The 13,120-nt window shown below is 48.0% G+C and overlaps 1 protein-coding gene across 1 annotated transcript in view; it reads left to right on the top strand.

The window, feature by feature from the left end:
• Positions 1-13,120, top strand: part of Pitpnc1 (phosphatidylinositol transfer protein cytoplasmic 1) — a 265,819-nt gene that overhangs the window by 219,719 nt on the left and 32,980 nt on the right. Inside the window, exon 6 of the mRNA XM_029483564.2 lies at positions 5,276-5,371. Within this exon, the coding sequence (XP_029339424.1) occupies positions 5,276-5,371 (96 nt within the window). The remainder of the gene's footprint in view (positions 1-5,275; positions 5,372-13,120) is intronic.

Raw genomic sequence — 13,120 nt, forward strand, 5'->3', positions numbered from 1 at the left:
TCTTCCACAGGGACGTACACAAACCTGCTCCCCCCATTTCTAACTTTCCTCCCTTGCCGTTACAGTGTTGGGAATCTTTGTATATAAATCTTTTCAGCTTCATTTAAGTGTCTTACTGTAAGACAAAATTCTCAAGCATGCATTTCCTAAAGTGGTTGTGTGTGTGTGTATGTGCATACATGTTGATGTGTTTAGCAGACATGCGTGCAGGTGTTCATGCACATGGAGGTCAGAGGTCAGCGAGGGATATCTTTCTTATCTGTTCTCTGACTCACCCTTTAGACTTACTGACTACACAGAGGCTTCTCATAAAACCTTAAACGTGAGAGCATAGCACACTGTTCCTTGGAAACGTTGGCTCTCTAATGTCTCACACCCGAAAATGTTGCCCTCACTTGAGTTCCTGAGTTCAGGCGCTAGAATCCTACCCAGAAGTATTGACTGCAGAGCCAAAGTCATGCGGACTTCCGCACACTTGGTATTTCGGGGGCTTTGGGACAAACTAAGCATCTTGTTATTAAAAGAGACTAGAGATTGTACAAAGTTAGCTCCTGATAGAACACCTGAGCTACTGAGCCAGGCATTAGTGAACACTCCAGGGTGGCCAGAACATACATCTTATGAGTAGTCAGACTCCAGGGTCATCTTCCTAGAAGGAAACAAGAAGTACTTTGGGCTAGCACTGGTTTTCTCAGAGGACAGTGAAAAATGAGTCTTCCATTATGGGGAGCCTAATGGGAGATCTGGGAGCCGTGCCCTGCACTCTCAATTTTGTTGCTGACTGACTCTATGACCTTACGGTTTTGCACCTCAATTTTCCTCTTCTGAAAATTGGGAATGTATAATAGAAGTTTTATTCATGCCTCCTCCCCCTAGGTTTACAGTGTGTTCATTTCCTTCTTCTATAGTGCGTTCTTTATTCTGCCTTTTATTTTGGGAACAGCCTTGGTAATTTTTCCAGGGCAGGAATGCAGCCCTCACCATCCCTGTATTTCTCCAAGCCAGACCCAGCACCTGCATGCAGTGAGTATCAGCTAGGGCCCGAGCAGAAGGCAGAGATCACAGTTATTTGAACAGGAGGAACTTAATATCAGGAGTTACTAATGTCTGATAGAGGCAGCTACCAAGATAGGGCAAGAGCATAAAGGTTACTGTAGAGCTGAGAGTGCCCAAGGAAGGAGGAATGTTTAAAGGACCCGTTCTCCATGGCTGAGGTGTCAGATGCTGACATCTCTGGAGAAGGTGTGGCTATCACCCCCCAGGATGGCAAAGGAGTTCCTTAGGCTCCCTAAACCACAGCTAGGTGCCAGTTACTGAACAACAGGAAGTCTTCTGGGACACAGGCAAGGTGAGGTTAGAGGCCAGGTGTGCCAAGGGAGTTGGCGCACACTACCACCAGAGCGAAGCTAAAATGCACATGGAGGGCCAGAGCGAAGTGGTTCCTGGGCCGGCTGCCAGGACTGCAAGGTCATTGAGTAACGGCCCTCCAGGCACGCAGCAAGGCAGAACAACATCCTTTCCCACAGACTGTACACACACCCTCCAGGATCCAAGCCTGAAAGAAACCAACCCTTTCCCCAGTAACATCTCTCTATCGCCCCCTATTGACAGGGCTTGAGTACTACTTGCTGGAGAGAGGAAATGCTCACAGGGTCCTAGCCTTAGAGTCAAGAAGTAGTAACGCACCGTGAGTGATTTTTTTTTTCATGTTTTAATTACAGTTGGGGAAATAAATGGTTGAGTCAACAAAGTACTTGTCACACAAGCAAGAAGACGCGCCTTCACATCCCCAGCACCCCATAGAAACCAGTTGTAATGGCATACATTTGTAATCCCAGTATTTGGGTGACATGGCAGAGAAAAGAGGGTCCCTGGAACCCACCGGCCAGCCAATAGCCAAATGGATAAGAACCAGGTTCAGTGAGAGACCCTGTCTCAAAAGATAAAGTTGGGGATCTTAGGGAGGGGCCTCAGCCAGTAAAAGCACCTGCTATTCAAACTAGGGAGGGACTGAGTTCAAATCCCAGCATCCAAGTAATTAACGAAGCATAGTCATTCGCTCCTGTAACTCCAGCTGTGTGGGGGGCGTCGAGACAGGAGGATCACCGGAGCTTGTAGGCCACCAGCCTCCCTCCAGGATCAGTGAGTGAGCCAGAGAGTGACCAAGGACACCTGACATCCTCCACAGCCTATACCCACACATACATGCTAAATTAATTCATCTTTAAAAAGACAGACAATAGGAAAGTTGATAATGACAGAAGACACCTGATTAATCACACACACACACACACACACACACACACACACACACAAATTACATTCCTTAAAGCCACACAGCTTGCCAGTGGCCCTCTTAGCACCTGCCTGCTTCCTTTCCTTTACATCTCATAGATTGCACCAGAGAATGTCAAACCACACCGGTTCTTTTGTAACTTACTGTCTAGAAAGCCCCATCCCCTCAGGCATTCTGTTTGGTCTTCCTTCTCCTCTTGGCTTGCTCTTGAGAGATTTGAGAAGCCAACTCTTACTCCTCCCACAATCCCTTACTCCTCCCACAATCCCTTACTCCTCCCACAATCCCTCGTTTCGCTACTAACTTCTCCACAGGCTCGCCCACCGTCTGTTTCATTTCCAGGCAATCCACCTGTCTATCCCAGGCAGTAGGAGTGCCCAGAAGCACTGGACTGAAACCGGCCATGGGAGGAACTTGGGTCCATCTGAAAGCCAAGCTTTCTAGGCTTTTGAGGATTGTACCACAGACCTCTCAGGGCAGGCTGGAGGTTCATCTTCCCTGACCAGTCTGCAGACATTTGTCCATAAGGCCTCTGATTTTAGAATTTAGAACATATTAGGAGAGTAGGCAGTTGGGGGGGGGGCAGAGGAGGTGGCTCATTGATCCCCAGGACCAACGTAAGAAGCTCTGTGTGATGGCATGAAGTGCTGGGAGGTGCAGGAGGGTCCCAGCAGCTTACTGGCCAGCCTGCCTAGCTTAAGGTCCGCTGAGCTCCAGATTCAGTGAGACACCCTGATTCAAAAATAGGTGGTGAGTGAAAGAGAAACCCTGGCTGGCTCGCGTCATGTATGGTGCTTGCGCATACACATCAAAATAGAGGAAGAAGGAGAAGACAGGCGGTAGAGCAAACAGATTTGGCAGAGAGTTTCCGGGATGACCACTAAGCTTAAAATGCTCACCCGCCTCAGGTGAAGAGCCCTTGGGCACTGCCCCTCAGAAGGCTGTGTTAATAGTCAGCAACCGAGCGTCAAGACAGTGTTGGTAGGCATCTGCCATCTTGTTTTTTTTCTTTTTTTTCAAAATGCCCCATCATTTGTGGAAGAGCCTGACGGGATCCCTGGTAATGGAATGAGACGGGGTACAGAGATTTCTTCCAAGGATAGTGTGGCTCTCCAAACCTAATCTGCTTAGCATCCTCGGAAGCAGCCTCATCCCTTCAGACCAAAATATGGGGTGTGTATAGTGATTAGTAGGTGTTCTAGAACTAAAGAACCAACCATGCTGCACCCTGATCACACACCAATGAAATCACACTCTTAAGTGATCATGAAAAATACATGTGTGAGTTGGGATGGGGCTCCAGTGGTAGAGTGTTTATGTTAATACATGAGCCCCTGGGCTCAGTCCTAAGTATCTCAGAAGACCAGGTGGGCCGATAAGTCTGCAATCTCGGTACCGGGGTGGTGGAGGCAGAAGGATCAGAGGCTCAAGGTTGTATTCAGTAGCTTGGGCAACAATGAAATCCTGTTCCAAGAAGGAAAAACACCTGGATGGTGGTAGTGTAGCCCTTTAGTACTAGCACTCAGGAGGCAGAGGCAGGTGAATCTCTGTGACTTCTGGGACAGGCAGAGCTATGTTGAAAGACCTTGTCTCAAAAAGAAAAATTATGAGAAGAAAATATTTAATCCTCGGCAAAGGAAAGGGCTTGTGGCTTATTTTCTTTGCTTGTCTCTGTTTCCTGGAATGAGAGTGAATTGTGAATTAAATACATATAAAAGTTAATGAGGGCCTGGTGAGATGGCCCAGCAGGTAAAGGCATCTGTTGGCAAGCCTGGCAACCTGAGTTCCATTCCCCAGGACCCACATGGTGGAAAGAGTGACTCAAGCAGCTTGTCCTCCGACCTCCACATAGACACTGTGGCATTCATACACACCACACACACACATACACACACACATACACACCACACACACACACACACATACACACCACACATACACACACATACACACCACACACACACCACATACACACCATACACACCACACACACCACACATACACACACCACACACACACATACACACCACACACACACCACACACACACACATACACACACCACACACACACATATACACACACATACACACCACACACACCACACACACACACACCACACACATACACACCACACACACACACACATACACACCACACACACACCACACACCACACACACATACACACACACATACACACCACACACACACCACACACACACACATACACACACCACACACACACATATACACACACACACACCACACACACCACACACACACACACACACACCACACATACACACTACACACACACCACACACACACCACACACATACACACCACACACACACCACACACACCACACACCACACACACACACCACACACACCACACACACACCACACACACCACACACATACACACTACACACACACCACACACACACCACACACACACCACACACACACCACACACATACACACTACACACACACCACACACACACACACAAATAAATGCAATAAGTAAATAAATAAATGCAATAACATTTTTTTTATTTATTTAACAAAAAGGTCCTCGTACCTTTCTCCTCTAATCTTGGGCTCTATCTCTGCTTTTTGTCTCGGCTCTGCCGGGACGAGCTGCCAAAACTCAGCAGTTTTCAAATTTTTGGAAGAGCTTTTTGGAAAAGATTTGTTTCCTCTTTCTTGAGCTTCTAAAAACAGCCCACTTCTTCATCTCCCCCTCAGCGTGCGATGACAGATCCTACACCTGCCTCTGATGCCACACGACCTAAGTGAGGTCTAAGAACCTGTCATGATTCTCGAACATGCTGTGGCAGGCAAAGCCAGTGGGTGTGGGGCCACGGGAAGGTGCCCCGTCAGGTGCCTGTTGCCCTAGGCACGGATGTCCTAACCACCGGCGCTCAGCAAGATTCCATCTGCTAATCTTGGATGTGTTGCTCTGTCCTTTCAGATTTTTGACAGTGAAGCCAAAGACCTGGAGAGAGAAGTGTGCTTCATCGATATCGCCTGTGATGAAATTCCAGAACGCTACTACAAAGAGTCTGAGGTAAGTAGCCATAATAGAAGCAACTCGTTCGTTCATTTGTTCATTCATTTATTCCACTGTGGTTGATGAAGCACTTTTTTCCTAGGACACTTCCATGTGACTTTTATGTTCGTTTGGTTTAGAATCAACATCACACTAGTTCTTTAAGATTGATTCTTTGGTCGGACAGTGGTGGTGCATGCCTTTAATCCAAGCCCTTGGGAGGCAGAGGCAGGCAGATTTCTGAGTTCAAGGCCAGCCTGGTCTGCAGAGTGAGTTCCAAGACAGCCAGGGCTACACAGAGAAACCCTGTCTCGAAAAGCGTGCGGGTGTTTTCTGTACACAAAATGCATGCAGTTCCTGCAAAGACCAAAAGAGGGCGCCAGATCCCCTGGAGCTGTTATGGATGATTGTGAGCTGCAATAGGGGTGCTGGGAATTGAGGAGAATCAGCCAGTGATCCTAACCACGGAACCTTCTCTCCATCTCTGGATTTGTTAATCCAAGTTCAAAGTGGAGTCCCCGAGCGAGCCGCCCTTTGTTTGCTTTTGGTCTTCCTTATCCTCTCAACTCAGTCGTCATCCCCCCCCCCCCCCCGTGTGACGTCAGGGTTCCTGGGGCTAAGCATTCATCGCATTGGCCTCTCAGAATGCAGCAGCCTGTCTGTGTGAGGATGAAGATTTCTGTCTTTGGTGTTTAACATAAAGAAAATCCTCAGTCAAGCCTCCAAACTTTGATGGTTCGTGTTGGCCCAGAAACCATCCTTCTAAAATAGCAGGCACCTTCCCGAGGGCTTCTCTTCTTGCATGGGAATGGATGAAGGAGACCGGCTTCCCCTCTGGCTTGTCCCCTGCCAGTCCGCCCTCTGACTCGCTGCTTACCCTTTCTGCCACTGTCGATGTCAGCCATTATTTATATCCTGTTAGTAGCTTATTAATGGCTGCTGATGGAGCTTGAGTGGCCCGCTTGTGAACAGTGTCCCAGCCCTGGAATGACAACAAATGCAGGGCTATTTTTGTTGTTCAGCTACACGCAGCCAATCATAGTATGTTTATTGGGGCCCAGATTTGTCCTTGAGCTCTAACGCGTGGACCTTGAAGCTCTTCTTTCATACTCATTAGAGCTAATGTCATGCACAAACCCATTAAAAGTAAACTCCGGGCCACTGAGATGGTTGTACGGTTAAAGGTACTTGCAGCCAAACCTTGAGGCCCTGAGTTCAAGCCCTAAGACCCCACATGCTGAAAAGAATATAGACTTCCACAAGTTGTCCTCTAATCTCCACACCCACACTGTGCACACTCCACATACACACACACACACACACACAAGTAAATAAATAAGTGCATAAAGAAATTTTTTTAAATTAATTTATTTGTTTTTTTTCGAGACAGGGTTTCTCTGGGTAGCCCTGGCTGTCCTGGAACTCACTCTGTAGACTAGGCTGGCCTCAAACTTAGAAATTCGCCTGCTTCTGCCTCCCAAGTGCTGGGATTAAAGGCGTGCACCACCACGCCCAGCTCTCTTTTTTTTTTTTTTTTTTTTAATTTCAACATGAATTCTAGTTGGTTACAAACTGGACTGTCCTGTGGTTTAGATCTTTACCTGCCTATTTGGGGATTTGTTTGTCTGGGAAAGCCTTACTTGGTTTTAGCAGATGCCCTCCTGCTTCACTAAAGGCTGAAGATCTGCTAATTGCATTAAATCCTGCAGGCGGTGTATGGTAGCTCTTCCTTCACACAAGCCGTGCAGAGACGGAAGCTCACGGCTTCTCCATTCTCCGATCTCACCAGCCATTTTCACAGTGGCTCCGCGAGGATGCTCTCTCAATGGTTGTTGAAGGAGTGAGGGAGGCCGAGAGCTTTGTATTTCCTTCCAGTGGTCATAATTTTGTAGCAAGTGCCATTGAAGAGAATGGACCTGTCGCCATTAAACTACCAGTTGTGAATTAGAGATATTTTTTTCCCCGTAGTGTGAGACTTCTGGGTTACTCTTGCAGCTCTGTGGTTGATCCTTCCAGCATCTTAAGCCAGGACACCTTGGGCAGAAGCTGGTAGCAGGGGGTGAGGTGGGGGGTGGGGAATCTGTAGCTGTGGGGGAGTTGGGGAGCCTGTCACAGGGTGTATTCTTTTTTCAATGCTGATAAATCCAGACCATGTTTTTCCGAGGTATGCCTGTCCACCAGTCTACTCTCCCACACACTGTCACCCTGGCCAGAGGAGGGGACCAAAGCTTTCTGTCTCTTTTTCCCACTTACCCCTGGAAGCCTCTGAGCCTCCCATTAAGGTGACCAGAGCTAGGAATGTTCCCCTGGCTGGCTGCTGACAGACCTACTGCCACAACGATTTGAGATCTGAGGGACACTTTAGGGACCCAGGACCAGCTGATGGCCCTGCCTAAGGGCCTGGTTAATTCTCATCCTGCAGGGTTCCTTTTCCTACCCAAATCACAGCCTGAGCAGCAGCTCCCAACACCTCTTAGACCCAGTTCATCCTTCTTTTATTACTTTTTATTTTTTATTCATGTGTTTGTGTCTGTGTGTGTGTGCACATGCACAGATGCCTTAGGAGGCCAGAAAACAGCATCAGATCTCTTAGAGCTGCACCTGCATACAGAGTGCTGAGCACAAATGCCCATAACCACTGAACTAACCTTCCAGCCCCTCAAGTTTCGTTCTTATGTCAACTAGAGGGTCTGAAAAGCAGGGCTGTTGTGGGGTCTTTTTAACGGGAGCAGCGAGATGGCTTCATGGGTAAAATGCTTCCTCCCCAAGCTTGGGGAAGTAACGCCCTAGCACGCCAGGAGACATGACCAGTAAGGTGAAGAACGGTCAAAGAGGACACAAGTGTGGACGACGGGCCCCCGGGTATACGTGGGTACACACACACACAATTGGGAGGTCAGAGAGAGCACCTCTACCAAGCAGCACAGACACAGAGACCTGGCTGCCTATGGAAGTCAGAAAGCTCTTGGTGCCAAGTCACATGCCCAGGTCCATCAGTGCCAGCGAAACAGCAGAGAGGGTGAGAATGAGCTCTACACAGTCTGCCCTCGCCACGAGGCTGATACACGGCTTCTTGCTTCTGCCAAGATTTCCATCCTGACTCTCTGATGCTCTGCCAAGATTTCAAGGTGAAGTTCCCAGTGGAGGAAGAAGGGGACTGTGCAGAGGGCACAGGCCAAGAGACCCATCTGTAAAGCTGCCGAGGTGGCAGTTCCAGGGGAATAAAAACCAAACTTCACTCCCATCCTACAGAACTGGCCCACCCTGGGCAGCCTCAAAGACAAGGGCAGAGATCTTAGATGATGCAAATGGCTCTCTTGCCTGGCCATTTAGTGTGTCCCTTGCTAGGCTTGCCTTCCACGATGACTGTGCCCAGAGAAAACAGTACGTTCATTGGCTCCAACTGCACCTGGCCAGAGACACAAGCTAGCCAGATGTAGGAGGGAGGGTGCGTCTTTTACATTTCAGATGTGCTTCCAGTACTAAAGGGCAGGGGAGAAAAGGAATGAATAAGATTCCCTAGTCAAGAAAGTGAAGGGTGTGCTGGACACGGTGGCTCACCCTCTAATCCCAGCACTCAGGAGGCAGAGGCAGACAGATCTCTGTGAGTTCGAGCCTATCCTGGTCTACATAGAGAAACCCTGTCTCGGAAAAGAAGGGAGGGAGGGAGAGCGAGAGGGAGAGAGGAGAAGGGGGAGAGAGAGAGAGAGAGAAAGGAGAGAAAAGAGGGGCTGTGGCTTTAGTGGTAGTGTGATGGCTTTGTTTTTGTTTGCTTTTTGGGGTTTTGTGGTTTTGTTTGTAGATTTATTTTATGTGTATGCATGTCTTGCCTGTGTTTAAGTACAGACCACATGTGTGCAGTGCCTAAGGGGGCTGGAAGGGGACACTGGGTCTTCTAGAACAGGAGTTACAGATGGTTGTGAGCTGCCACATGGATTCTGGGACCTCAACCCTAGTTCCTCTGTGTCCTTGACTGCCGAGCAACACCCAACTCTCTGCTACCTTTTGATCTTGGCTTCTTGTTTCATATGAAGGAAATTTCTCTCCCTGTCTTCTTAGGGAATGTAAAAGCATTCGTCTGATGACAGAACTTAGTCATTTTAGGGAGTAAGTTTAGATTTTGAAATTGAATAGCAATAAAGAAGGGTCTTACAGGGCTCAGCCATTAAGAGCCTTTACTATTCTCCTAGAACACCCAAAATCAGTTCCCAAGTAAAATGAATGAGGTAGGGTGTGCACGTGTGCACACACACACACACACACAGAATAGCCCCATGAGGCTCTCCTGGCTGTCCTAGCATTGTGTGCCCCTGGTGTACAGTGGAAAATGTGCTGGAGCAGAGAGGATCTTTAGATGGAATTTGATTTAGGACTTTCTCCTTGGACTAAGGTGACTCTGAAAGCTTGGTCTCCAGGTCCCTGGTTTATAGTCTTCCTGGCCCAGAGCATCCTTGGCAGCTGGTTCATCATTCGTAGCAATCTAAAACGTCTGTTGACTCCACTCTTAAGGGAGAGAGCAGAGAACTGAGAGAGACATCTAACTTTTCCAATAACTGTCAAGGGTGAGAGATTAAATGCTGTTTGTTAAGGACAGGCCCCCAGAAAGGAGATAGAGACACCAGATGAGTAAATACTACCGTCCTTAGCTGCACCCTTCCAAACCTCTCAGCTCTCTCAAATTAAAATACTTTCATCTGGATCTGCATCTTCGTGGTTAAGAGTACTTTAGATTCTCAGTTACCTCCAAAGGTCCTTGTTGGACACAGCTACCTCATGCTGAGATGAGTAGTTAAATTAAATTTGTTATTGTGGTGTTGTGGTGAGTGGTGGTGGTGGCCGTGGGTGGTGGTGGTTGCCTCTCCCCGACATCACCATCTGTTTCTGAGAGAATGAAGCTGTTTGGGAATTGTCTTCCCAGAGCCTCCAGGGTAATAAGAGGGGTCACAATTTGCTCAATTTGGGGAAAGAGAGAAGTGCCCATGGCCATAGGGGTCCTCTGTGAGAATCTTGGAACCCAGGGGTAGGGAGCCATCAAGGGAGGGATACTGAAGGGAAGGGTCCCCAACAGCTGCTGCATTGCTGGACCTGAGCCCTACCCTCACCAGGGGCTGGGTAACACTAATGCTGTTAGAGTCTAAGATGGGGCTGCGTCTGTCTCTGTAACATGGTGTTTGTCATGTCTGGCATGTGCAGAGACCCTGGCTCCATCCCTAGCATAGAAAAAAAGAGAGAAGAGAGAGGAATGGAGGGAGGGAGAGAAGGACAGAAGAAAGCCAGTTCTTGATGGTCACCTGTAGACATGGGTATGTCGGAAGGTAGTGGGAAGGGAAAGAGGCAGGCAAGCAGGCTGGTCTTGGTAGTCATCTTTTGGCATAAGGAGGTTGGAGGGAGGGAGCCATGAAGGCAGACTAGTTTTGGTAGTCTGGACGTAGCCTGAACAGTCAGTCTTAGACAACCCTGAGAACATGTCTCAGCACAGATTCCCATCCCTGGTTCTTCACAGCTGGAACAACCATACAGATGTCATTTCCCCAGGGACCAACATAGGAGAGCCTCTGCTACATAGCAAGTTCGAAACCAGCCTGGGTTCCCTGAGATCTGTGTTCATAAGGAAGAACTACCATCCCGTGATTATCACAAAACTAACATCCCTCATCCCAAACCAGGCTGTTGTTGAAGTCGTGTTTGTGGTGTTTGTCCCTGAGCAGAGTGTAGACATGGCATTATTGTAGACTCAGTGTGTGCAGTACTTGCCCTTCACAATACACTTTATCTCGCACACCATCTTCCTGAGCCCCTCACACATCTAGCAGATGTGAAGTGGCTCTATAATGTGCTGTCTTTTCTTTCTTTTTAAAGATTTTATTCACCTGTGGGAGAACGGGGTTGGACGTCGTAAAGGAGTATTGTGTGTGTGCAGGTGCTCATGGGAGCCAGCAGCGGGCGTCCAATCTCCTGGAATTACACGAGGTTGTGAGCCACCTGACCAGGGTGCTAGAAACCAATCGCGGGTCCTCTGCAAGAGCAGCAGCTGCTCTTAGCCAATCAGCAATCTCTCTAGCTTCCTCTTTCTGTTTCTCCTAAAGCAGAGTGAAGTTTAAGTGGCTAGCTAAGGCTAGCTACTTAAACTTTGAACCCTCCTCCTGTCTCAAGTGCTCAGTGTCAGGATTGCAGCCATGAGCAGCCAAACTCCGTTTAGCATGATGTTCATTCATTGTCCTGTTCATGGTCTTAAAGGTGTGTCCATTCTTTCTCTTCTGTTTGTTCCCATGTTTCTGAAGAGTCAGGTCTTCCTCTCTGTGTGCATCTATATGTTTCCAGTGTCAGGTATCTTCGATCATTCTCCACTACACTTATTTATTTAATGTATGTGTCCTTATACTTAGAGATCAGAGGATAACTTGTGGAAATCAGTGCTCTCTTTTCACCATACGTGTCTCCAGGATTGAACTCGGGTCTTCAGGCTTGGCAGCGAGCACCTTTATCCACTGAGCCACCCCATCTACCCTCCTCCACCTTGCTTTTTAAGATGAAGCCAGACTGATGCAATGTGCCTATAACCCCAAAAATCCAGAGGTAGAGAAAAGAATCCTAGGACTCACTGGCGAGCACCGCAGCCTGTCTGTTAGTTCTATAAGAGTCTCTGTCTTAAAAATAAAGGACAATTGAATAAGACTCCTGATATTGATTTCTGGCCTATACATGCAAGTGCTTGCACACAAACATACACATAGGCCAAAGTCCAAGAAAGAGTTCAGCTTGTTGTAGAGGGATCTGTGCTAAAGACAGTCTAAAGACTATCATTTGTGCCTAAGTTTGCATCCTCTGTTCTCATGTGACGAGGGGCCTGGCTCTGTGAGGACAGAGAAGACCACGCCTTGGCTATTACACATCATTATCCGGTGTCCGTCTTCCCTTCCCTTTGGGGGCATGGATGGAGAAATGAAATGAGATGCTATCAAGGCAAGACAATGACCTTGGTCCTTGGCATACAGTAAATGCTTTTCTTAGTCAGGGTTTCTATTCCTGCACAAACATCATGACCAAGAAGCAAGTTGGGGAGGAAAGGGTTTATTCGGCTTACACTTCCATGCTGCTGTTCATCACCAAAGGAAGTCAGGACTGGAACTCAAGCAGGTCAGAAAGCAGGAGCTGATGCAGAGACCATGGAGGGATATTCTTTATTGGCTTTCCTCCTCTGGCTTGTTCAGCCTGCTCTCTTATAGAACCCAAGACTACCAGTCCAGAGATGGTCCCACCCACAAGGGGCCTTTCCCCCTTGATCACTAATTGAGAAAATGCCTTACAGTTGGATCTCATGGAGGCATTTCCTCAACTGAAGCTCCTTTCTCTGTGATAACTCCAGCTGTGTCAAGTTGACACAAAACTAGCCAGTACAATGCTTATCCTGGCTTTGTTTCTGTTCCTGTGATAAAAGTATCCTGACTAAAAGCAATTTAGAGGAGAAAGGGGTTTGTAGCTGAGAAGTTGCCGTGGTGGGAACTTGAAGCAGTTGTCATAGGATCTGCTGTCGAGAGCAGAGAGCAATGAATGCGTGCAGATGTGCCTGCCTTTTCCTTTCTCATACGATTCTGCACCTGCAGTCTAGGGGATGACACTGCCCACAATTGACTGGATTGTCAAGACAGTCCTCCACAGGTATGCTCCCAGGCCAGCCTGATCTGGATAGTTCGTCAATTGAGACTCTCTTCCCAACCAATTCTAGGCTATGTCGGGTTGACCATAAAAACTAATGAGGCTGGAGAG

Source organism: Mus caroli, unplaced genomic scaffold (genome assembly GCF_978045245.1).
Source record: "Mus caroli unplaced genomic scaffold, Mus_caroli_1 scaffold_13, whole genome shotgun sequence".
In the NCBI taxonomy this organism is placed as follows: domain Eukaryota; kingdom Metazoa; phylum Chordata; class Mammalia; order Rodentia; family Muridae; genus Mus; species Mus caroli.